Source organism: Oncorhynchus tshawytscha, linkage group LG12, assembly GCF_018296145.1.
Source record: "Oncorhynchus tshawytscha isolate Ot180627B linkage group LG12, Otsh_v2.0, whole genome shotgun sequence".
Lineage (NCBI taxonomy): Eukaryota > Metazoa > Chordata > Actinopteri > Salmoniformes > Salmonidae > Oncorhynchus > Oncorhynchus tshawytscha.
This window is the reverse complement of record NC_056440.1, coordinates 53073544-53099275: the sequence shown is the minus strand read 5'-3', so window position 1 is coordinate 53099275 and position 25732 is coordinate 53073544. Positions and strand designations below refer to the sequence as shown.

Below are 25732 nucleotides of genomic sequence, written 5' to 3'. Positions count from 1 at the left end.
GCTGGTTACCTTTGCTTTCTTGTTTGAAACATGTAGATATTACAGACTCGGTAAGGGAGATTGAACATGTCAGTGAAGACACTTGCCAGTTGATCAGCACATGCTTTGAGTACATGTCCTGGTAAACCATCTGTCCCCGTGACTTTGTGAATGTTTACTTGTTTAAAGGTCTTCCTCACATCGGCAATGGAGAGCGTGATCACACAGTTGTCCGGTAAAGCTGGTGCTATCATGCATGCTTCAGTGTTTCTTGCCTTGAAGTGAGCATAAAAGTCAATTATCCTCGTTTGGTAGACACTGGGCAATACTGGGCAGATCGCGTCTGGGTTTCCCTTTGTAGTCCATAATAGTTTTCAAATCCTGCCACATCCGAAGAGCGTCAAAGCTGGTGTAGTAGGATTCTATCTTAGTCCTGTATTGACACTTTGCCTGTTTGATGGTTCGTCTGAGGGCATAGCGGGATTTCTTATAAGCGTCCGGATTAGTGTCCCGCTTCTTGAAAGCAGCAGCTCTAGCCTTGAGCTCGGTTCGGTTGTTACCTGTAATCCATGGCTTCTTGTTGGGAAATGTACGTATGGTCACTGTGGGGATGACGTCGTCGATGCAATTATTGATGAAGCTGGTAACTGAGGTGGTATACTACTCAATGCCATTGGATGAATCCCGGTGCATATTCTAGTCTGTGCTAGCAAAACAGTCTTGTAGCGTAGCATCCTCGTCATCTGACCACTTCCGTATTGAACGAATCATTGGCACTTTATGCTTTCATTTTTGCTTGTAAGCAGGAATCAGGAGGATATAATTATGGTCAGATTTGCCAAATGGAGGGCATGGGAGAGCTTTGCATGCATCTGTGTGTGTGGAGTAAAGGTGGTATAGAGATTTTTTCCCCTTGGTTGCACATGTGACATGCTGGTAGAAATTAGGTAAAACTGATTTAAGTTTGCCTGCATTGAAGTCCCCGGCCACTAGGAGCACCGCTTCTGGATGAGCATTTACTTGTTTGCTTATGGCCTTATACAGCTCGTTGAGTGCGGCCTTAGTTACAGCATCGGTTTGTGGTGGGAAATAGACGGCTACGAATAATATAGATGAGAACTCTCTTGGCAGATAGTGTGGTCTACAGCTTATCATAAGTTATTCTACCTCAGGCGAGCAATACCTTGAGACTTCTTTAAAATTAGACATCGCACACCAGCAGTTATTGACAAATAGACACACACCCCCGCCCCTCGTCTTGCCAGACATAGCTGCTCTGTCCTGCCGATGCACTGAGAAGCCAGCCAGCTCTATATCCATTGCTTTGGATATAAAAAATATTGTCCAGTTCGAGGTGAGTAATTTCTCTTCTGATATCCAGAAGCTCATTTTGGTCATAAGAGATAGTAGCAGCAACATTATGTACAAAATGAGTTACAAACAATGCGAAATAACAAACCAAATAGCACAGTTTGTTATTAGCCTGTAAAACAGCAGCCACCCTCGCATTTATTGCCCCTCATTATCATTATTTGTCTGTTTTTTATCTTGTGAATTGAACTGACATGAATATCCCCAAAACACACAAATTGACTAGTGTGAGGTGAAACTTGAATTTTGTGAGGAGAAGATACAAAGTCATTGTATCTGTGTGATGGGGTGGGATACCCACCATGCAGACGCAGTTCCTGCAGTTCTCTGGCTCCACCCACAGCTCTTTGTCTCTGTAGTCCACACCGTTGGCACTGCACGTCCTGTCACAGCGGCAGCCCTCCAGCTGGGTCAGCCTGGACTCTGCGTAGTTCAGCTGGAGACTCACACACAAGCACACACAAACGCACACACACACACACACAGATACATACACATCATAGTCCATTTCAATATTGCAGCACTATAGTCCACTTCAATCAGCAAGAAGAGCAAGAGGACAAAAAAATGCAAAAACAACTGGCTACACAGAAATGGACATTGGTGTGTGTTTAGCCCCCGGTGTTTCAGAATTTAATCCATTATTAATTTCTAGTTGTCCTACCTTTATTCTACACTCTACAAAATAAATTCTGGGAGGTTTGGATGACCCAATTGCTGGGTTGCAGCCATTATGTTGGGTTGTTTTCTTTAAAAATATTAAGGTTGGGTTGTTGATGCTGGGTTATTCATTCTGGTTTGTTGAGATATGACACTTTTGTAACTTTAATGAGGCTTACACGTGTATGAGTTCTTTAAGAGCTTTTGCATTTTGTACCATTGTGTTACATTATGTAAAAATGAATGTTATTAATGTTATATTAAAAGATTATAATGTGCAAAAATATTGAAGGGAAATATTAATTTGCAGTGTACAAACGTAAAGTAAACATTTTCTCTCACGGGTGGCAAAAAAATACGTTTCTGAAAGCCACGCCCATAATAGGTCATGCCTCCTGAAAATAACCTATGGAATACCTTAAAAAAAGACACAGGTGCTAGGTGAACTCAGCATGAAAAGTGAATACAAATCCAGCTGATAGCTAAATTAACAAATTTTGGGGTAATACAAACAACCAAATATGTTGGGTTATTAACACAAACCAACTGGCTTGGTCAAAATAACCCACTGTGTGCTCTGTTCAATATCTACCCAGGGCCAGCATTTTCTGGAGTGTACCCTCAGCATATAACTTACTAACACACAGTGCTTATGAAAGAATGTGCTCCAATGATTTAGGTTCAGTCCCAAAAATGGGCCCTGGTCAAAGTAGTGCACTAAAACGGGAATATGGTATCATTTGGGACACAGGCACATATTTTGTATTTATTTATTAGGGATGCCCATTAGATGCGGCCAATGCATCAACTACTCTTCCCGGTTCCCAAACACATTAAGGCACTTACATTACACATTAAACAAAATATAAAACAGCACATCATATAACATTAATACACCATATACAACAATATTACATTGCACGTGTCTGTAGAGCGCATGTGCTACCGTGTGTGTGCGTATGCGTGTCTGTACCTGTGTGTGTGTTTTTTCACAGTCCCCGTTGTTCCTTAAGGTGTATTTGTATCTGTTTTTTTATCTGATTGTTCTACTTGTATCAGTTACCTGATGTGGAATAGAGTACCATGGCTGTATGTAGTACAGTCCGCATGTATTTTGGGGTATGCATGGGTGTCTGAGCTGTGTGCTAGTAGTTTAAATAGACAGCTTGGTACATTCAGCTTTTCAACACTTCTTACAAAAACAAGTATTGATGATGACAATCTCTCTTCCACTTTGAGCCATGAGAGATTGACATACATATTATTAATGTTAGCTCTCCGTGTACACATATGGGCTAGCCGTGCTGCCCTGTTCTGAGACAATTGTCATTTTCCTAAATCCCTGTTAGTGTCACCTGTCCACACAACTGGACAGTAGTCCAGGTGCGGCAAAACTAGGGCCCATAGGACCTGCCATGTTGATAGTGTTCTTAAGAAGGCAGAGCAGTGCTTTATTATGGACAAACTTCTCCCCATCTTAGCTACTGTAGTATCAACATGTTTTGACCATGACAGTTACAATCCAGGGTCACTCTAAGCAGTTTAGTCACTTGCTAAATGTCCATATTATTCATTACAAGACTTAGTTGAGGTTTAGGGTTTTAGGGTTTCCCAAATACAATGATATTAGTTTTGTAAATATTTAGGACTAACTAATTCCTTGCCACCCATTCTGAAACTAACTGCAGCTCTTTTTAAAGTGTTCCTTTAGCCTCATCCCTCTCAACCATACAATTCTTACTCCAAGGTGTCTGAACAGTTTTAACAGTAATTTTCTTCATGGGTGCATGCCTATTAGCAATAAGCAATAAGCAATTTCATAAATGTGTCAAGTGCAGCGTCTGGTTGTTCCTCATTACGCACCACAGACCACAAAACATTATTTACATCATCAACATAGGAATCACTACAAAACTTCTTGTATGACCTATACACTTTGATTTTCCTAGAAATGGCTACTATTTGTGATCACTAAATCCGATGGATTTGGATACTGCTTTAAAGCAAATTTATACAGCATTAGTAAAGATATGGTAAATTAATGTTGATGATTTCACCGGGGTATGTTGACTGATAGCTAGCTAGCTATATACATGTCGAAACAAAAGACTCCACTATGCAAGAAACCATTTCCCTTTACCGTTTACACCTTCAAACAATCTAGAAAGAAATCAAAAATATTGTTTATAAAGTTGCTTTTAGTTGCCTGGTTTGCTAGATTAACATATACTGAATTCATTTTTAAATGGCTGGGTTTATTGGTGTTAAAATGCACCAGTTCTGCTATTTTGGACCCCCAGGCTGCTGATGTCATGCAGCCTGTGTTTTTTTTGTTTATACTTTTTCATAACGGCAACAAGTTTAATGTCGAACGACAATAGAATGTTCATGATGTCACTGCGACAACTTTATATAGGCATGTCGATAGAAGTAGTAGAAACCAGTCTTTAGTCTTGACAACTTTGGTTGTACACTACCGTACTCACGACTTAGCACATGCAGTGGTGGAAAAGGTACCCAATTGTTACATGAGTAATACATGAGTAAAGGTAAATATACCTTAATAGAAAATGACTCAAGTTAAAGTGAAAATCACCCAGTAAAATCCTATGTGAGTAAAAGTAAAAAAGTATTTGCTTTTAAATATACTTCAGTATCAAAAGTAAATGTTATTGCTAAAATATACCTAAGCATTAAAAGTATAAATCAATTTAAGTTTAAGCAAACCAGACGGAACGATTTTCTTTTTTTTCTTTTTTTTACAGAGAGCCAAGGGCACACTCCCACACTCAGACATAATTTACAAACAAAGCATTTGTGTTTAGTGACTCAGCCAGATCAGATGCAGTAGGTATGACAAGGAATTGTTTCTTTAAGTGTATGAATTAGACAATGTTCCTGTCCTGCTAAGCATTCAAAATGTAACTGGTATTGTTGGTGTCAGCAAAAATGTATGAAGTAGAAAGTATATTACATTTTTTCTGGAATGTAGAGGAGTAAAAGTAAAAATTGTCAAAAATATAAATAGTAAAGTACAGATACCCCCCCAAAATGACTTTAGTACATGAAAGTATTTTAACTTAAGTACTTTACACCACTGTGCACATTACCTCACATGTGAATCCTTAAACATATGGGTGGGGCTTAAGAGGATGTGAACGAAAATGAATGGGTGTAGACAAAGAAGAGCTTTTCAGTAGGTGTACCTAAACATTCAAGGGCCATTTTCTAAAAAGTGGGGTTACAAGTTTATCAACTTTCAAAGCAGAATTACTTTCCCATGTGTTCCTCAACTCCAGTGAATGATATACAATCTGAGTCTCTACTTTTATCCAATGTAAAAAACTATTTCAAATGTTGCTACATAAGACTGAATCGAGGTGGTCGGTCACATATTACTACAACCGTATTTAACATGAGTTCCTCTCTTAGGTTTACAGGAATGTGGTTCTGAATGTAGACCGCAATACCGCCCCCATTGGCATTTTTGTAGTTTCTGTAAATGTTATCACAATGTATTGCTACCACTTTATCATCAGTGGTATTATCTAAGTGAGTTTCAGAGATTATCAGAATATGAATGTCATCTGTTACTAGCACGTTTAAAAAAAATGTATTTAACCTTTACTTAACCAGGCAAGTCAGTTAAGAACAAATTCTTATTTACAATGATGGCCTACCCCGGTCAAACCTGGACGGTGCTGGGCCAATTGTGTGCCGACATATGGGACTCCCAATCACGGCTGGATGTGATTCTGCCTGGATTATTACATTATTGATTTTGTGGGCTACATATGTTAATGTGGGCTATTTCTGCCACTTTTTGGGATGATTTACTGTTTTTAATGCTTTACTGGGTAGCTTATCAGAAATAGACATGCTAATTTCTTTTAAATTTGAACTGATAGTGCAGGGTGAGCTGCACACTCCCTACTAGGGCACACCTCCTCAGTGCTAACAATATAACTCTGGTTCATAGGCACATTATTATTACATACAATAGCTGTAGGATCAACAGAGGCATTCAGGGCAGTTAAGGGGACATAAATTAAAAGGATTCGCCGCATTTTTTTCAATTTTCGCCTAAAAGGACATACCCAAATCTAACTGCCTGTAGCTCAGGCCCTGAATCAAGGTCATGCATTTCTTGGTACCATTTGAAAGGAAACACTTTGAAGTTTGTGAAAATGTTATAGGAATGTAGGAGAATATAACACATTAGATCTGGTAAAAAATAATACATCATCTTTGAAATGCAAGAGAAAAACCATAATGTATTATTTCAGCCTAGGTGCAATTTAGATGTACAACGCATGTACAACATTTTAGACTGTTCCAATGAACCAATGCATTTCTGTTCAAAACGTTGTATCACGACCGACCAAATGTGCCTAACTTGTTTATTATTAACTTTTCAGGTTCAAAACTGTGCACTCTCCTCAAACAATAGCATGGTTTTCTTTCACTGTAATAGCTACTGTAAATTGGGCAGTGTTGTTAGATTAAGAAGCATTTAAGCTTTCTGCCAATATCCGATATGCCTTTGTCCTGGGAAATTTGCTTGTTACTTACAACCTCATGTAAATCGCATTAGCCTAAATTAGCTCAACCAACGCAGGGGACCCACCAATCCTGAAGAAGTTAAGTTACTTACATTGTATCTTCCAACGCCCCTGGGATAATGTACATTTGCTGCAGCATTATGACAACTAAGCGACACAGTGATAGGGATTAACTGAGCTGGTCTTGGTCATTGATGCCATTGTCTCAACACAGTCCTGAAATGCGTGGATAGAGTCCAGGGGCCAAAATTATTTGGATGGACTCCGTCATTCTTGTAGAGCATCTTCTGTTCCAGAAAGTGTCAAAGTAATCTATAAAAGTGAATCCAACAGAGCTACAGTAATCTTTTAGCCAGGTGTATAATGCCAGTATCCTGCTGAATCTTTCACACCCGCAGCCTAACAATGGTAAATAATAATTGGCAGATTTGTGGAATCTTTCAGTGCTAAAATCAGTTCTTCAAAATACATTTTCAGAAGTTCCGAGCTAGCCCTCCTAATGTTGTTTGACCCTACACGGATGGCAACAGCATCAGTTCCTGGCATCTGTCGTAGAACGGTCGGAAGCAGCCTTGTAATGTCCTGTACTTGTGCTCCAGGATAGCACATGGTTTTTGTAGAGGGAACAATGATGTTTCTAACCATAGAACAGCCGATGATGACAGCTGCTGCAATGGCTGAGGAGGTCCGGCCATTCTTTGCCTCAAGTGTTTTTGCAAACCCCTTGAGGACCGAAGGGCGGTGGGGCCCAATGGACCCGAGCCGTTTGTAGTATCCATCGTGGATGATGAATGGGCAGGAGCCTCAGACAGCCTTACGGTCAGATGAGGATGGGAGCTCTGAGGATCGCAGGTACCTCCGGATCCGATCTCGAATCTGAAGTCTCCAGGGAAGAAGGTGAAGCTGTGTCTGGTCTAGGAGGCCCCCAATGCCAGAGGACGCTGTTCGACTTCCATATCTCAATGGCTGGTTGGTTGGATTGAGAACAGGAACATCCACCAAGTCATCCAGGAGCATCCTTCTAGCTCCATTCTCCAGGGAAGGGGGAGACCCCTTCAATGAGGGATCTCTGCAGAGTACAGGCCAGTCGGCTGTGGAGAGCCGACACGGCAGTGACACTTCCACCAGGCCAGAACGGGCATCCGTCTACTGGGGTAGAAGAGAAAGTAGGAGGATGTGGATTCTCCAGTAGCTTATATAGGTTCACTACTTGTTTGCTAAGAGTAGCCAATTCATCCCTGTAGTCCTTTGCAAGCAAAGGAGAGAGTTGCTGCATTGAAAGTTTGGGCAGTCCACATTGTCCCGGAATAAAGCAAAATAATCACAGCTCCTGCAGTGTTTTAAATGTTTGTTAGCATCCTCCATTTGAGGCTCCAGGCTAGCTAGACTAGATAAGCCAGCTTGACCTCCATGTCTCTCCTCCATCACACAATTAATTGTAATTTTTGTCAAATTTGAGCCATGCGCTTTGGATACAGGAGCTGTCAAAAAGCACATTAATTGAAACACAATTTCAAAATAATATGGTGATGCTTAAAGGCCAAGTTCAGTATTTTACAACTTGATGTTAGATAGTTCCTCACCCTGGAGTCCCCTCAGTCTATGGAGGAACTATCTAACATCAAGTTGCAAAATACTGAACTTGGCAAAATACTGAACTAACATTACGTTTTTAAAATTCGTATCTTCCTGTTTTACGGGACCACTACAGGCTGGCATCCATAGCACCAGCATCATAGGTGTATGATGGGACATACCGTGTGTGTGTGTGTGTGTGTGTGTGTGTGTTTGTTTGTGTGTTAGTGTGTGTGCGTGTGTGCATGAGTAGCATACGTGCATGAGTTTGTACTCAGGGAAAATATATTGAAACCGTAATAAAATAGACTACACTTGCAGTATACTCAAGCCAAGATATGACATGCAACAATATTGTCGAAAAGTGTGTGTGTCATCCATTTCATGTCATCAACACTACAAAACATGCATATAGGCTCTGACTAAGCTCATTTGCAACCCCTCCAATTTCTCTCTCTCTCTCTCTCTCTCTCTCTCTCTCTCTCTCTCTCTCACACACACACACACACACACACACACACACACACTGCTAATTCATGCATGGCACTTCTATTCTCAGCTCATTCTCCTGACACTGCATATTATACAGCTAGCCGGGCACCAAGAGGTTAGCAATTATTCATCCACCACCTCCATCACCCTCTTCCTTTTCATCCCTCTATCTCACCCTCCCTCGTTCACAGCCACGAGGGGAGGAAAGTGCCATTTCTACACGCTGCATTGCTGTGTAAGTAGGGAAGACAGACAGGCTATGCCCCAAATGCCACCCTATTCCCTATATAGTGCACTACTTTTGACCAGAACCCTATTGGCCCTAGTCAAAATAAGGAATAGTGTGCCAATTGGGATATTAACAAAGTGAGAGCTTCGGGTCTATTATAATGAAGAAGGAGGCAGTTATTTACAGTGGGATGACTCCAAGCCTAGGTCTGGCTGGTGGGCTGTCCTTGCTTCACACACACACACACACACACACACACACACACACACACACACACACACACACACACACACACACACACACACACACACGCACACACACGCGCGCGTGTGAGTGTCGTGCTGAGAGGAACATCATGTTCAGCCCCTGTTAGTGTCCCACAGGGCCAAGATGGCTGCCATGTAATGACACCACTGTGACCTCTGATCATACCTACCCTGTGTGTGTGTGTGTGTCTGTTGTATGACCTCTGATCATACCTACCTGCCCTTTGGAGAAGGAAGAGAGGGCTTTGATTCAAGGCTTTGTGTGTGTGTGTGTGTGTGTGTGTGTGTGTGTGTGTGTGTGTGTGTGTGAGCGTGTTCATGTTCCCAGACTAAGGTCTCTCCGGTAGAATGTTGGGACATAAAGCATCACACCACATCACTTATAAGGTCACTTGTTTGAGGTTAAAGTTCAAAATGCAATTTTTTTGAATGGGTGGTCACTCTCACCTTTAGGGTCATCTTGGCCAGCAACTCCTGAAGGTCCATGATGCCTTGCACCAGGCTCAGGAAATCACCGCATGTCGGACAGGCTCAACAGGAGAAAAGGATGGACAAAGAAAGACAGGAGTGGGAGAGGGGATAATAGAGAAAAGGAATGAGGTAGAGAGGAGGCAAAAGAAGAGAAAAAGAGAAGAGGTACATTTATACACATTTTACTAAAACATTGTCGCTCAAAATATAAGATGATAACCAAAGCTATAGAAAATTTAGTGATTGAACTCATCTCCTTGCACTTCCTATCTTGCCACGTGGCTCTTTTATTAGAGGATTGTGGGTAATTTTCTTTTTTTGTCTTTTACACAATGTTTTATGCATGTTAGAGAGAATACAGTAGACGGCACGGGTCAAAATGATTGATTGATGACCCTACGTCATGATGACGCGTGCATGTTTAAATATGGGCCTCCGCCCCGTCCCCCCTGTTCGTGTGGTCATGTGTTAGAGGGTGTGTGTTATTTTATCTCTATATGTCCGGCTTTGAAGTAGTCCAGGTGATTGATGAGTAGGGGTCTGGTGGAACTGGATGGTTTGAGTGTTTGAACTTTTGGGGGACCCTGTATGTCCCCCACCCCCCATAGTTTGTTATCTGATGAAGCAGGAATGTCCTGGGGGGTATAGGGCTGGGGGCATCTGCATTATAAATGTCCAGAACAAGCCATTTTTTAAATAAAGACCTTAATATTAAACATCTAAAATATGTCTACAAGGCCAATTCTCGGAGTGCTCTGCAGCTCATGTCATGAATCCAACGACAAAAGCCTGGAGGATGTTTTGCGTGAGGCTCCAGAATGTTTTAAAGGATTTTTGTGTACAAGCGAGGGACATATTTCGTACATATTCAACCCGGAGGAATCTACGGTTAAGATATTCACAGACAGCGTGTCCCAACCCTTTTATCATGCAGAACCCGAGCTTTTTTCTCCAGCGCTAAGGATGCGAGAATGGCTTAAAATAAGGCTAGCTTTGTGTCAAATGGAACGCGCCCTGAGTGCTTCAAGGCTGCCCGGATATGCGTTGGAAGAACAAGTCTGTGAACGAAGTGATCTAATGGCTCTAAGAGTCACTTCAATGGCGTATACCCCGGACTCCAGAGTGACAATTTTAGCATGTGAACAATTTGATAGTGCAAATGCTACGAAAACGGTCAGTTCCTATGTATCCTCCAAAGCATGCAAGGATGTACATTTTTTTCAAATAATGTTCAGTTTTAAATGGCGCGATTACCACATTTTCCGAACCCTGATGAATAAGCTGGACAGTCTTTTCGAAAATCGTGAACAATTATGGCGATGGCCGAGGTTATCGTTGAGACATACCCAGGACCAACAAGGTCGAAGGCGGCTCTTTCCCTGGAGTGAAAGTGGGCAGAGCTTCGGTGGAGCGGGCAAAAGACTTTGCGATGGGGAATTGGAAACGGATAATGGTCGTGGCTAACAGGACCATATATATGTAAGAAATAGTAAAAAATGTTGAATTATAACGGTTGTTAAAATGTATGTGTTAAATATTTAGAATTAAATCATTGTTTTTGAAAATGTATAGCCCCCATATAACTAAGGGGAAGTGCTCTTTTCTCTCACGTTAGGGTCTGGCGCAGACAACTGTAAGATCTGAAAAAACATGTATTATTTTATAGTCTATTCCTACAATGGGATGTTATGAACATTACGGTTTATTAAAGTTTGTAATAATGTACAAAGAACGGCCTCCAAGCTTTTTTTTTTTTTAACATAAAACACGTGTGATGCCTGTTTAAATATTATTCAAATGTGTTACTTAATTCAAACATGTCTTAAAGGGTGTACGAAATATTTTTGGAATTCAATAAATGGAATTTTAAAAAACAGTATCTCACCCGTAACTAAGGCAAAGAGTATTTCACATCATCTTCCAGCTCTGTCTCGAAGAAAAAGACCTGGGAAATAGGGGTGCGTGCATGAGTGGGCGTGTGATGGAGCAGCAGGAGGGTGTGTGTGTGTGCGTTTCAAGGGTTTGTGTGTGTGGGTTCAACACGGGGTCCCAGAGCTCTATCTGTAGAGAATCGTCCATATGGCATGTCAAGATATCAACCGATCACCCCGGGGTTAAACACTGATATCTAATCAACGCACCGGGAGCCCAGCAAACCCGATGCAGACAGAAAGGCTCTATGGGGTTCACAGCCTTTTGGCCTCTAAACCAAAACATACAGCGGTGGTTGCATACATCTCTCCCCAGAAACTCATTCCGTACTTTTCGATAGTTAGGGACAGAACTATTTTTAACGCTGTTAGCACTGCTTTAGCGCAAACCCCAAAGGCCCGAATATTTAGCTGCCCGGACAGATTAAAAAAATATATTCTGAATAAGTGAATCTCTCATAATGGATATTTCTGGAGGTGGGTAAATGAAAAATATATTTTAAGATTTGTTTGAATATTATTGTAATATTAAACCCTAGTTATTTGGATATTTCAGGCCAAAGGCCAATAAAGTTAAAAAGTGTATATATATATATATATAGCGTATAACGTTTAATATTGTCTAACGGTGGTTAGAATCCCAAACATTTACGCAGCTTTTACGCGATTTACCGGATCTGGAGCAACATGAGGGTGGTTCACAGGAGCAAAAATCGGGCAGTCAGTCGCCATCGGCCTTTTTACGTTGTAAGTCCTTCTAATTAAACACATACCCAAGAATATTTATATATAAAAAATAAAAAATAGTGTGTGTTATTTAAAAAAACGATTTTATGTATTTACAGCCGACATACAGCCAAGAATTATAAAGGATTCGTTATGGACATCTGACCCTGGGGACTTGGATGCAATTCTACCGATCTGTACGAGCGATTTTTCAAACTCCCCTCGAATACAGGGAACTTCGACTCCCTCCCGACATATTCCAGACCCCAACAGGCAACGAACAACTGTGGCCCAAGTACATTGCTCAGATTCAACACCAACCGAAAAATACTGTTGGGCCGGGAACTTGCGGCTTTACGATCCGGCGCTCCAGGGACACGGTATGAGATCATTATACGTTTTGTTATTAGTTATAAGCCTTTTTATTAGTTATACCTCTGTTGATAGCATATGTTAAAACAAGGACAAATAATGTTTTTTTCAGACTGCCCGGAGACAGCCCCTGCAGAATCTGGAATGCTAGAGGAAAAAGTCTAGAGCCCTCAGGATCCTCAATTCGTCAGAACAAGCGCCAAAAAAGCCGAGGTATTTTAACTATGTATTGTTAATATATATTATTATACCGGAAAGGTATTTGACATTTTATGTATCTAACATATTTTTATATCTAATAACGTAATTTTGTATGTATTATTTTCATTCAGACTCCGCCCGGCGAAAAACGGCACAGACGGCCACATACATCTAGAGCTGGGGGATTCCGGCGCCCGAACATTCCCGAGGAAACACCCGAGAGACCTGTTTTTAATGACATGTCAGATGTTGACGACCAGCTATTCTGTGATGCGGCCAACCTTATCGACCCAGACAATTCTACGGCCTCAGTACCTGCAGCCGAACAAGAAAGGTTTTTCACATTATTTTCCAGGGCTTTGAAATCGAGGAATGTTTTGCTATACAAACGACTGGGGGATTTAATTGAGAGACAGTACAGAGACGATATGTTATTCTGGCATAGAACAATTCCACGCATGTTAAACAGCAACCCCATTAAAAAACGCAAATACAGACGCTAAAATCATACATGTAACACCAACCATTACAGAAAGACCCAAAAAACGAACACCCTTAATTATCCAAAAATGGCAGAACTACCGCAACAAGGGGAGACAGTTGAAAGCCTCTTAGCCCAGATTCCAGCCGAACTCCTAGAAGTTATTAAACGTATGAACGAGTCAGGATCGTTAGATGAAAGCATATTAACACAGATTCCCACCGAACTCTTAGAAATGATTAATCGCATGAACGAGTCAGGGGCGCCTGAGGAAAACATGTTATCCCAGATTCCCGAAGCCCTCATAACCTTAATTAATCAGATGAAAGAGAGTCAGACATTTTCGACCCCTGCAACCCCAACAGCGATAGACCAACCAGTAACGCCCAGGTCCATAGAGTCTGAAACGCCTCAAGATGTTTTTGGGGAATTGGAAAATTGTCTAATAAATCTGGCGGCAGATGGTCTTGATAGACGTGTCAGGGTTGTGTACAGGAATAAATTCAACAATACAGAGATTCGACAGTTTTTCAATTTCCTATGGGTGAATCAGAATCTTGACTATGCGGTATTTTACATGATGATAATGGACACTCTAAACGATCTGTTAGAGACGGCAAGAGATTATGGCGAACCACGTGATGTCTTACAGTTGGAAATTTGTGGAGATAGCCTGCATAACACAGTATCTCTTATTTTACCCAATGGCGAAGCAGATCTTGAACAATTTACCGCGCTGCTAGAACGACTTGTTCAGTCAAATTTAGCCATCATAGCCGATCGGACCCACGAGCTTGTAGTGCAAATAATACGTCAACCCCAGGGGGGTGGTGGGCAGAGAAGGAAGCTTGATAGCCTAATGCAGTCAGAAATCATAAGAAATAAAAGGGCCTACCTCATAAACGTTCACAATCCCGATAATAAGCTATGTTTTGCAATAGGCCTAGCGCATTTACTTAACCCAGGATGTACTGATCTGACGGCATTGCAAAAGGCTAGAGAGATCCAAACGGCGGTGGGCCTCGGTATACAGGAAGGGGTGGCATTCTCAGACATTGTCAAATTTGAAAACTTTCTGAATATCAAGATTGTGGTTTTCTACCACAGTAGAGCTAATGCATCTCTCTTGAAGTTCCAAAACACACCCCAACCGCACCCCCAGATTCTGTACTTTTATGTGCAAAACGAACATTACTATGCCGTTACCAACATCACAGCCTTTTTAGGCGCAGCATATGTGTGTCCATCCTGCCATACCGGCTACAGCCGAAAGGGGGGGCACTCGTGCCGTCATAACTGTGCGGTATGTCAGGATGCAGAGTGCCCTATGCAACCCCTAAACTTGACACCCTGTGAGGATTGCCATCGCACATGTTGTTCGACCTACTGTTACGATAAACACAAAATTGAAACATGGCACCCTAAGGCCTGTAAATCTGTAAGCATTTGTGCCATTAACAAGAAATTCCCAAAATGTCATTGCAATTACAACCTTAAAATAGATAGCCCTAAACCACATGTTTGTGGAATCATACATTGTCCAATCTGTAAAGGGGCTCTGAAAAGCAGAAATGCTGAAGTGGTTCAAGAAGTGCCGAGTGTTATATTCAGCCCTTGGCTGAAGATGAACATTCAGAGAAATATGTGTTCTATGATTTTGAGACAAATCAGCAATCGGGGGATCATTTGCCTATTTTTGTATCTACCATGACATTCAAGGGGAAAAGTGGTCTGCAGAAGGATCCAATTGTGCACTACTCTTTCTAAAACATTTTAGAAAACCACAGTACCGAAACTTTACGTTTATAGCCCACAATGCTAGAGCCTACGACTCTTACCTTCTTCTGAACCCCTTGATACAGCAAGGGGTGGCACCCAGTGTCATAGCTCAAGGTAGTAAAATCTTGTGTTTTGTAGATCCAGCCTTCAACCAGAGATACATTGACAGTTTAAGCTTCTTACCCATGAGATTGGCTCAAATGCCAGAGGCCTTGGGTTTTGAAAACTCTGTGAAAGGCTGGTTCCCCCACTTCTTCACATCTGAGGAGAATCTACATTATATCGGATCATATCCCAGCCCAGAAATGTACGGGTGTGATCAAATGTCTCCCAAAGAGCGTGAGAGGTTCATGACGTGGTATGAGACAGTAAGACATGGCCCCTTTGATTTCCATAAAGAGATGGAATCATACTGTGACAATGATGTGGTTATACTTTGTGAAGGATGCCTCAGATTCAGAGAAGAGGTAATCAAAGATGCAGGCATTGACCCCTGGAGTTGTACAACTATTGCATCGGCATGCATGAAAACATACCGTACACACTATCTGCCTACATCCTCTATAGCTATCCCCTCGTCTGACACCCACCTGGCGCCAATTCAAGTCATACTCTAGTGGGTCCATTCAATGGTTAGAGTATATGGCCCAGGATAAAGACATTTTTATTCAACATGCTTTGAATCGAGGGGAGAAGGCATTTGGCTCTTACCATGTAGATGGCTACACCCAGATTGACGGGGTTGAGACCGTGTATGAGTACAACGGTTGTTTCTTCCATGGTTGCAAATCTTGCTTTGTGCCCCAGAACATGTGTGTCCTAACCCAAAAGACTTTTGGGGAAATGTACCAAGAGTTTCAAGACAAAGTTGATTCTTTACAGGCTACTTACGGTCTAAAAGTGGTTGTTTTGTGGGAGCACGAATGGACAGCCCTCAAAAAGTCTGATCCTCATGTTCAAGCCTTCCTTTCCAGCTTTGACACCCCAGAACCTCTGGAACCAAGACAGGCCTTGTATGGCGGCCGTACCAATGCTTTGACATTGAGGTATGTAGCGCAACCCGACGAGACAATAGGATATGTAGATTTTACATCCCTTTATCCGCATGTAATGAGTTCCTCATGCTATCCTATAGGTCATCCGGAAATTATTCATCGTGATTTTGACTTACCTCAAAACTATTTTGGTCTGATCAAAGCAACAGTCTACCCTCCAAGGGGTTTGTTTATACCTGTGTTGCCTTACAGGGGCCCTCAAGGAAAACTTTTCTTTCCCCTTTGTCGCACATGCAGTGAAAACATACAACAAAACCCATGTGATCACACCGATCAAGAAAGAGCCCTGACAGGTGTATGGGTCACAGCTGAATTCTCTAAGGCTTTAGAGATGGGGTATCGTGTGGCCAAAATCTTTGAAGTATGGAACTTTTCAAAGAAATCAGACACTCTTTTTAAAGAGTACATCAAGACCTTCTTGAGATGTAAGCAAATGGCTTCAGGCTATCCTGCATCGGTCACAGATCAAGAGAGTAAAGACAGGTACATTCAAGACTATCATGACAGAGAAGGCATCCTTCTTGACCCTGACAGAATAGAGGTCAACAAAACCAAACGAAATGTGTCGAAATTGTACTTAAATTCGCTTTGGGGCAAATTAGCGCAGAGGTGTAATATGCTAACAACGTCGATTATTAAAGACCCTGAAGAATTCTTGGAATTCGTTTTTTCGGACCAATACGAAATTTCACATTTTTCATTCTTGAGTCAAGACATTGCCTTGGTGCAATGGCGACGTAACAAGAAGTGGGTTCTACCCCCCGGGTAATGTAAATGTGTTTCTTGCAGCATTTACCACGGCCTATGGCCGACTTGAACTGTACAAGCTCATGGAGCAGCTTCAGAGGCGGGTTCTTTACCATGACACAGACTCTGTGGTCTATGTAAGCAAACCGGGGGATTGGACCCCCCCCCACTCAGCAACTATCTGGGTGGCTTAACGAGTGAACTCGCAGAGGGTGACCATATCACCGAATGGTCCTCCTGTGGTCCCAAAAGCTATGCTTTTAGGACTCTAAAGAATCACGTGGTTTTGAAAGCCAAAGGCGTGACTCAAAACTATGAAAATGCCCAGCGTGTAAACTTGGAATCAATCACACGCTTGGTCGAGGGGTTCCTAAAGGACAGGAATAGTGACTTGGAGATTTTGAGCTCCTACAAAAAGATTGTTAGGGATAAAAAGGGGTTCCATCTGAGGAATGCCCCACTCACTAAAAGATTCAGGGTTGTCTATGACAAGAGAGTGCTTTTGCCTGACGGGACCACCTTGCCCTATGGCTACTGACTTATGCTACATGCCGCAGTGTGTCAGGCGTGACTCAAAAAACTACAACAAAAAAAAAATACCCCGCGTGTAAAAATAGGACTCAATCACACGCTTGTTCGAGTGGGTTCCTAAATGACAGGAATAGGGACTTGGAGATTTAGGACCTCCTACAAAAAAGATTTTTGGGTATAAAAAAGGGCTTCCATCTGAGGAAGGCCCCACTTACTAAAAAGATTCAGGGTTGTCTATGACAAGAGACTGTTTTTGCCTGACTGGACCACATTGTCCCTTTGGCTACTGACTTATGCTACAAGCTACAGGGTGTCTTAAAGCTTAAGATATCATGACTGCTGTAGAAGGTTTTGACCCCCGGTTGCAACTACCATTTTCGGCCTTAATCGCAGGGCCTTCGAATAGTGGTAAAACTTGTTTTGTAAAAAGTATTTTAGAGAATTCTGAACATGTGTTATCTCAAAAACCTGATAATGTTGTGTGGTGTTATTCATGTTATCAACCTCTGTATGATGAATTGTTGAAGACAATAAAAATCACGTTTGTTGAAGGAATACCTGATTCCCTGTCTGATGATGAACTTTTACCTCCTCATAAAAACAATCTGCTGGTTTTGGACGATATGCTATTTGCAGGTAGCGAACATCCCGAAATTGCCCGAGCGTTTACCCAATATACTCATCATAGAAACCTGTCCGTGCTTTACTTGGTGCAGAATGTGTTTCACCAAGGTAAAAATAGCCGCACCATCAGTTTGAACGCCAATTACATGGTTTTGTTCAAAAATCCTAGAGACAAACTACAAATTAACACTCTAGCTCAGCAGATGTACCCGGGAAGGAAATCCTACTTTATGGAGAGCTACGAGGACGCTACCAAAGCGCCATTTTCTTATTTAATCGTGGATTTAAAAGCAAATACTCCAGAACACCTGAGGCTACGAACCGGTCTGTTCCCGTGGGAGTGGCCGGCTGCGTACATTCCTAAAAAGTAGCCGCTATGTCTCTGCGTTTAAAAAGAAACTTGCCCCTCTTGAGAAGCCTAGTTGGGGCTACATCTAATGAACGGAAGGCCATCTTGGGTCACTGTTCTTCAGATCTCATATTATCCCTATGTGAGATTGCTTTGAATCTTCTCAAAGGACGCATTCCACTCACCCTGACACAATTGAAAAAATTAAAGAGACAAAAGACCGCGATCAAGCTCTTTGCCAATAAAAGGGTCAGTCTTCAAAAGAAACGACATAGCATACAACAGTCTGGCGGTTTTATTCTACCTTTACTAAGTATAGCCGTGCCCTTCATCACCAGCCTTATTGCAGCCCGACGTGGTGGTTGAACACATAGGGTGATGGCCAATAAAATGTATCTGGTGCCACAACAAGAGTTGGATAGACTTAAAAAACAAGTGCAGGGTCCCGAAAATATCAGACAAACAGCAGAAAATGATTTGGATACGGCCATGAAGGATATTTTGAATCAAAAAGGATTGAACCCCTATGATAAGGTCCAAAAATACACAAACCTCTTGCAAAGGTATTTGTCCTTGGTGAAACAAGGGGAGAGAGAGACAGGCCATTTAACTATTTCCCTACAGGACCCTTTAAAAGATGACGAGCCTAGCGAGAGCCACGCCCCTGTAATGCCTGTACCTGCGAGCTTACCGTCTGAAGATCAAATGCCTGTTGAAGATAAAGTTATGCATGACTTGTTAACCCATGTTCCGGCACGTAACAGGAAAAATGTTAGCTACATTATGAACAAGCTAAAAGACTCAAAGGGGGCAGCTACTTGGAACGACAAAGGAGAGTTTATCCTTCAGGGCTCGGTTGTCAAGGGTTCACATATACTTGACTTGCTTAAAAGTACCACATCTGCCCACAAGGTTGCTGATGACAGAAGACCTCCAGGGTGGCTTCAGTTTCTTAAGGCCCTGGCCATCCTCAACATACCCCTCTCGGGTGTACCCAACTATAAGATTCGTCAACATATTCACTCTTTAAAACACAAACCTTCAACGAGATACAGCACCCCTAAAGATGCCCCAAAACCCTCGCATCCTTATGAAATGAATGACGATAACCCATTTACCCCCCCTGAACGCCTCCGGACTTTTCCCTAATCCCGATCTCTCTGGGTGGTTAGACTTTTGAATGACTTTTTGAATGACTATGATTAAATTCAATAAATTTTATTTGAAAAAATAAGTAATTTAACATTTGTGGCATTCTTGAAACATTTGGCGTGAGCATACGCCTTGATTACACGTTCTTAAAGGATACACATTTGAACACTTTTGATATTTTCTAACAAAACAAGCTACAACGTTATCATTACTTCTTAAATCATCCTTATAAAGAGACATAACATCTTCAAAAGAAACTCCCGGGCTCTTTGGCATAGGTAGAATACACAGTGTTGTCCGCATGTAGTTGAAAGGTTATCTTGCACCTGTTTGATGTTATAGTATATCTTTGAGCAGTTTTTGGTCAGAAATTCTTTAATAGATTTGGGGAAATGTGAAAAACCGGGGGGAAAGCCATAGGAATCAAAAAAAGTTGAGATTTTTCTTCCTCCTTCCTCTTCTAATGTCACAGCTAGCCAATGTTCACCCGGCATGTGTTTAGGATGGGTATTGACAATAAACAGGGCAGGCCGCTCCGTCCACTTCTCCATAGGTAATTCATCACAAGCCAACACTCCGCAAAATTGTTTTCCAATCAGTCGGCTCATGAGCCCTTCCAACTCTTGGGTATTCATGTCTTTGCTCAACGATCCTTAATAATAATCTACTAAAACCTGTCTTCGGCTATTCACCTCCAAGAATGAATCAGAGCAGGCATAAACAATCATGCTAACGGTACAGGCTAAAGGTGTACGGAAACGCATTTCCAGCCTGAGGTTACCTTGGGACACCACCAAAAGATTTCCTGAGGTGTCATCATCAGGTAATAAATTGAAAGCATACATTGTGTAACCCTCTGCAAAATCATTTCTGTCAATAGTTAAAGAGAGATCTTTTAGATGCCTCCCGGTAGCCAGGAATAGATTGTAAAATTCTCGCACAGATATGTTGTTATTAAATTGCGGTTGGAAAGCCTTAGCAGGGACCTGACGTCCGTCCTGACACAGAGCTACATACTCTGCATTGAAGTGTTGAAAATTAAATGGGTTTTTATTTAAGGTGCCCGTATTGGAGGCGTGATCAACCAAACCTATAACCACGTATCGCGGTAAAGGGCCTAGAAATAGGTTTTCTTGACTGCAGATTCTGCTGCCCACAGGTATGCTAAAGGTTTTCATGGTTATTCTTTGGAGAGGGTAAAGGGCATTTCCTTTCAGCAAAGCCTGTGAGTGACCCAGACGAACTGCCGGAGATACCGACACTTTTTTAATAAAAAGCGTGGCCCCCAACACTTTTAAGCTAAAGTCCCCATCCGTTGCAGACATTAGGCAAAACTCATCCTTGGCCCTGGTTAATTTTAGTCTTAAATCAACCGCATTTAATAGTAGACGTTCTTGAAAGAAAATATCCGAGTGTATAGGGCCTAGCAGGTGAAACTCTCGAGATCCTGCACAGTAGAGAGCCCGTGCCGCCAGGCCTTTATTTGCACCGGTGGATGGGTCTGTCGATTCCATAGAGACTCCTGCAGTATCCTTGCTAAAAAGCCCTGCGCTGAATTGGGTCTTGAGAGTATCTTCAGAGTAGTTGAGTAAGCATTCCATGATGGCCCGGTATGGGTATGTGGCACTGCTTTGACTGATTAGACGTTCCCCCAAAGTCACATCCACTTGGGAGAAGATGGTGGCCACTGGGTAATTAATGAGACTCACTTTGGCATCATTTGCAATATCCGTACCATCTCTTTTGGTCACTTTTAGACGCAAATGCACCAAGGTGTTGTTGAGGTCCAGATAGTTGTCACCGTGGCCTGGTATGAAAAACTCTATGGGGCCGTTGTCTGTAATGGCAGAGAGTGGGGCTATCTCCACATAACTGGACCTCTCTACTGAATGTTGGGTTAAGGGGGCCGTGAAAAGATCGAGCTCTGTCTTTATAGCTTCAGAGGACATGCGGTGTAAAAGAGCCATGGTGCTTGTTCTTTTAGAAAATACTTCTGAGTATTCTTTTTACCTTTTTTGGTCCAGACCTCCTCACTTTACCCCGTCTTTGACTAACTGAGTTTCTTTTAACGGTTAACCTCCGTTTTTTTAGGCGCAAGCCTTCGCCTTATACCAGGAGGCCTCTTTTTCGGTCTTCGAGACAACATCATCAACCCCGAGCCTTCTTGACTCTCGACATCTGGTGACGCCCTTCTGGTGATCGCATTGGCTACAACCTCACTTACGATATTTTTTGCTGCTGATTTTAAATGAGGTTTGGCTATGCTGAAGCCTCTCTTCATAAATGGTAAAACCATCCTAAAGAGGTTACGAAATATACCTCCTATCCCCGAACCATACATGGTGGGGGTCCCATAATAGCCGGGTAACCCATTACCCACTTGATCCACATAGTATGTGACATACCGGTTAGGGTCGAGATGTCGGTGTTCCATAATTTTAATTTAGATGTATTATGTATATAAAGTATATAAAATATATAATACTAATATTATATATGTAGAGAGGTTTTGGTGGGTCTAAAGTGGAGTTTTACAATCGTTTTACCATAAGTAAATTCAATGTTTTCGTTCTGATCCGTTTTAAGCTCAACAAGAATGTTTTCAATATATTTCTTGCTTACAGGTACGTAGTGTGGCTTGTCGTAGGTGACAGTGACTATGTCGCCATCCTTTCCGTCTATATGAACCGTTCTCAGCAGTGGCACACAGCTGTCTCCGACCCTTTGATAGGATATGATGTCGGTATACACAAATATGTTGTAAAATCCTGCATGTATATCTGCGGGGAATGGGAATAATTTATCTCTCACATACGTCCATTTATTGGGACCCATCCCCAACATGTATGCTAAATTACCGCCGGTCTTTATCCCCCCGGAAGCATCTCCAGAGATTTGTACCCTTTTATGTATAGGGTTGTACATCAGGAATATTTCCATACTGTTCTGCGATAGACGTTCATTCAACTCGGAGACGAGCCTGTCGACGGTTCTATAGAACCCTTTTTTAACCTTAATAAATTTCGAAGGTTCCGATAACTTTTTGAAATAAAATTCCCGGTCCTTATCTTTGATATTATACCAGCTATGGGGGTATGTAATCTCGCTGAGACCTACTTCCCAGGCCTCTGATAACTCTATAGGCTTTGGAAAATTGGTTGTGTAATTAGAACTCTGATTATTATGATATATATGTGCGGACGCATTACTGGGGAGAGTCAGGTAGAAGCCACTGTGTTCCATTATGCACTCCGGTGTACACCCGAATGAGGATGTATTTTATCATGCATGGGGGTTTAAATTAACCCCAGATGCCTCCACCACATCCTTCTCTAATACCCAGCTGTTGAATTTTAGCGGCCAGTTTTTCCAGCGGACCAGCACCCATTTTTGACCCTTCTCTCTCTTTTGATCTAGAATCGCTCTACGTGAAACACTTTGTCTTTACCAACCTTTACCTTCTGTAATTCCTGCTCATAAAAAGATCCCTCTATAAGGCCCCCGTCATAATCTTTTAATATGTAGACCGGGGGTATGCGCGGCAGACATTCTGTAACCGTGAAAAGCTCGTCACTGTATCCTTGTTCGTATTTTTTATCGAAAACACCCCTCAACATGGATATACGTACCAAGTCCCCCACAACGAATTTAAAAGGTATTTTTTTCTTACGGCGAAGGGGGAGCAAACCATACAGATTTTTAAAGACTTGAAAAGAGTTTGCCGAAGAGACCTCGGAGGGTTTCATCCTTATACTTTTATGATAACTATTGTTATACCCTATTACTAAATCTTGAACTATATCGATATATCTATGCGTGTTGTGAGCTGTAAAATAGCGCCACATCCGCTCCTTCAGAGTTCTGTTAAAGCGTTCAACAACTGAAGCTTTCAAATCCGAGCCTGTAGCAAAATGTACTATATTGTGTTTTTTCATGAGTTTCTGAAAAGGCTTATTAAAAAATTATTTCCCGCCATCAGTCTGCACTTTCTTGGGGGCGCCTCCTTCCTTCAAGATAGAGGCAAATGCCCGGGTCACCTCAACACCCCGCTTATTTTTTAAGACCCTGACAAAAGCTATTTTAGAGAAAATATCTATAACCGTTAGCCTGTAGCGATTTCCTTCATTTTTATCTGCAAGGGCCTGCATGTCGTATAGATCAGCCTGAAATTGGGACATTGGGTGGGTAGAAAAAACTCTATTTCTCGGAAAATGTTTTCTTACGGGTTTATGTAGAGTGTGCGCATCCTGCTCTGATAGCCACTCATTCACTTTAGCACCGCTTAACCTGTGACCTGTTTCTTCGGCTATAGCTCTCTGTAAACGCTCCTTGCCCCCCATAAGACCCCAGGTTAGAGGGATTATAATAAATGTTTTTCAAAATCTGCTCTGCCATCCTTCTTGCCTCTCTGAGGTACAATAACGTTAATGAGCCACTTTCAAATAACAACAACATTTCATTTTTTGGGATTTTTATTTTCAAGAAAACATTGTGTATTACGTATACAAACAATTCAGAATTCGTTGCAGGATACATGTCCACCCTTTCTCAATGATCGAATCATGCAAAACCTTGTATATTTGGTTTAGATTAACAGGTTTGTTTCGCTGAATTTTTACAACACACACATCAGCTATAAAAGTATATAAACAACAAATATGATACATGTTACAATTAAATGGTGTTTCAAACAAATAAAGTAAAATCTTAGACAAGGTTGTTTCTAGTTCTTCAGAATCACCACCAAGCCGGGTTACCATTTGTGTCCATTGTAGACACTCGCCAGCATGTCGTACATGATTCATGATTTTGTCCATTTTCAGCACACGCTGAAACATTAGTCCCGGAATTGTGGGTTGTGTCGAATGATACATTGTTCACTTTATTTTCAATAATTTGATGCATAACACTTGTAAGTTCTCTCAAAAGAAAAAAGGTATTTATTCTCTCTAACATCGTATACACATAGTTACCCATTGCTCTACATCTAAATAACAAAAATATCACTCGTTCTCTTGGGGTTTATTGAGCCAGAAAGTCATCACATCAGCCACCACCGCCTCCCGGTATTTGTTGTCGTCCACCAGGGTGTGTCGGATTTCTTTGAGTTTCTCGTGTATGTGGATCGCTTCCTTCAGCTCCTGTAGGAATGCCTCGGTTACCCCGTAAACTCTGGGGATAGACGGCACAAGGCCCATAGCCTCCAGGGCTCTGACCAGCGATGGTATAAACCTGCAGGACCAAAGTCTTTTCACCAGAGCCTCAAAATTGTTGAAGAAGTAGTATCTTGGGAGCTCGTATAGGCATGGATGCCTTCGCTGGCTGGGGTGGTTAATCTCACAACCGATGCATTTTTCTCGTATATATTCTCCAATCACCACGTCTAAAAGCGTGGCTACTAAGGCCTTGATTGTGTCCACAAAAATAGTACTGACCACCCCATCAAACACGTCCTCAGGCTGTGTACATGTAGGGGGTGTCGAGGGTCTTGCCAGGGGTGAGTAGAATGTAGGGCTGCGAGGCATACAGTCCTTAGTTTCAGGCCCCCATGACGTTTCGGAGTTCTGGTATGCATTAGGATTATCCATGGTTAATGCTTAGGTTAAGAACTGTAGGTTTTAATGACCCTCCTTTTATTGTTGAACCAGCCCTCAGGGTATCTGGGCGGGGTTAACAACGCCGCTTACCGCGTTTTCTTTGGGGGCTGTCTCTCCTGACGTTGTACCTTCTTGGGGGTGCTCTGCGTCGTAATCCGCAGGATTCGTATATATTATGCACTTCTATTATGCACTCTGACGCTGTTGGCTCTGTACAAACAGAGCGTCCAACAACTGTAACATTTTCAATTCCATTAAATCCCAACTTTTAAAAGGAATAAGCATTCGAAGCCTAAAATCACCGACCAAAATGCCATCCCTGATGTTTTGGCTGCGGATTTCCTCTGTGCTGATGTAGAACTCCACGCGGCCACAGGGAAGTCCATTCTTTCTCTGTATTTTCACCCGGTGAAATACTCTTCCGGAGGTGTCCGGGTACCTTCCCAACGGGTCTCGTAGCCTGTGAACAAGCTGTAACCCTTGGTGATACGGCTCAGTTCGGGACACAAAACCTGGCGAAAAACTGTCCAGTCTTCAACCCCATAGGCCACTCCTAATGTCTGGTCGGTATATTCTTCTCCT

At 42.0% G+C, this 25732-nt stretch overlaps 1 protein-coding gene across 1 annotated transcript in view; it reads right to left on the bottom strand.

Moving 5' to 3' along the window:
- The window catches only part of LOC112232151 (protein kinase C-binding protein NELL1-like), a 439953-nt gene that overhangs the window by 244096 nt on the left and 170125 nt on the right, over positions 1–25732 (bottom strand). The window contains exons 7-8 of the mRNA XM_042330745.1: positions 9582–9664; positions 1652–1786 (exon numbers count right to left, since the gene is read on the bottom strand). Of these exons, the coding sequence (XP_042186679.1) occupies positions 1652–1786; positions 9582–9664 (218 nt within the window). The remainder of the gene's footprint in view (positions 1–1651; positions 1787–9581; positions 9665–25732) is intronic.